At 57.3% G+C, this 1,160-nt stretch overlaps 1 protein-coding gene across 1 annotated transcript in view; it reads right to left on the bottom strand.

The window, feature by feature from the left end:
• LOC104275634 (protein scribble homolog) overlaps nucleotides 1–1,160 on the bottom strand; it is a gene marked incomplete at its 3' end in the record, with an annotated part of 9,656 nt that overhangs the window by 1,765 nt on the left and 6,731 nt on the right. The window contains exons 4-6 of the mRNA XM_009871640.1: nucleotides 696–770; nucleotides 474–618; nucleotides 32–150 (exon numbers count right to left, since the gene is read on the bottom strand). Of these exons, the coding sequence (XP_009869942.1) occupies nucleotides 32–150; nucleotides 474–618; nucleotides 696–770 (339 nt within the window). The remainder of the gene's footprint in view (nucleotides 1–31; nucleotides 151–473; nucleotides 619–695; nucleotides 771–1,160) is intronic.

The raw sequence follows: 1,160 nt of genomic DNA, 5'->3' as shown, positions 1-1,160 counted from the left end.
GGGGGGCGTGTGCGGCCGCCGGTGCACTTACCGACAGCATGTTCTCTGTCAAGATGAGTTCCGACAGATTTTCACAGTCCCCAATTGACTCGGTCACTTCTGTCAGTCGATTCTGGTCCACCTTGAGGATGGAGAGCTGCTTCAGCTGACCTGGCCAGGGCAACAAGCTAGGTGTGAGCTCTGCCACAGAGATAATGATGCTGTTCTGCCTTCGCCCAGCCAAAACGCCTCCCGTCAGGGATTGGGAACGACACAGGCACCACGCTTCTACCCCTCAGGCTCGTTCACTGGTCTCACCCACACACCACGCAGACCAAGAGCCTGAACTCACCCTGCAGAGTTCTGCTCACCAGGACCACCTGCCGACCTGCACCCAACTACTGTGGCTATGCCCATCAAGCCCCAATATCTCATCAGGCACACTCCTGCCCGAAGCCCCCCCTGCCTGGGCAGAGAGGTCCTGCCCCACTCACCAATCCCGTCCGGAATGCATTCCAGCAGGTTCTGCGACAGGAGCAAGTCCGTCAGCGCCACCAGCCCGCTGACCTCGTTGGGCAACTGCTCCAGCTTGTTCTCCGACACATCCAGACAGACCAAGCGTCGGAGATTGCCCAGCTCCTAGGATCAGAGAGGAGACAATACTGGCTGAGGGAGGGAGCAAAGCGGTGAAGGCTCGGCCCCGAGCAGGTACTCACTGGAGGCAGGGCTGAGAGCTGGTTCCGGTCCAGCCAAAGCTCACGCAGGTTTGGCAGCGCTCCCAGAGTATCCGGCTGTAAGAGAGCGAGACAGGAACAGCATCAGTCCCCTCCACAAGGGAAAAGCTGCTCGAGGATGCTGCAAATCCCACCGCACCTCTGCGGAGCTAGACACTGCTTTCACACCTCCCAGAACCCTTCACCACGTGGCTTACGAAGTGAAGTGATGGTGTGACACACCAAAGCAGCACACGTCTGGGAACGTCTGCACAGGCTGCAGGAGGTCCCATCAGGAAACGTGGAAGACAACAGCAGGGTCTGCCCGTTAGCAGGCAACACCAAAAAAGAGTTTTGGGAAAAAAATGGCCTTACAGAAGTGAGTCTTTCTCCTCTTCGTCATCTCAGATATGAGAACAAACATTTGGGTAACACCGACCAACGTGATGTGACACAGCAACGGCAGGC

Source organism: Apaloderma vittatum, unplaced genomic scaffold, assembly GCF_000703405.1.
Source record: "Apaloderma vittatum isolate BGI_N311 unplaced genomic scaffold, ASM70340v1 scaffold4126, whole genome shotgun sequence".
NCBI lineage: Eukaryota > Metazoa > Chordata > Aves > Trogoniformes > Trogonidae > Apaloderma > Apaloderma vittatum.
The sequence above is the reverse complement of the archived record's forward strand: the minus strand, read 5'-3'. Positions and strand labels throughout refer to the sequence as shown.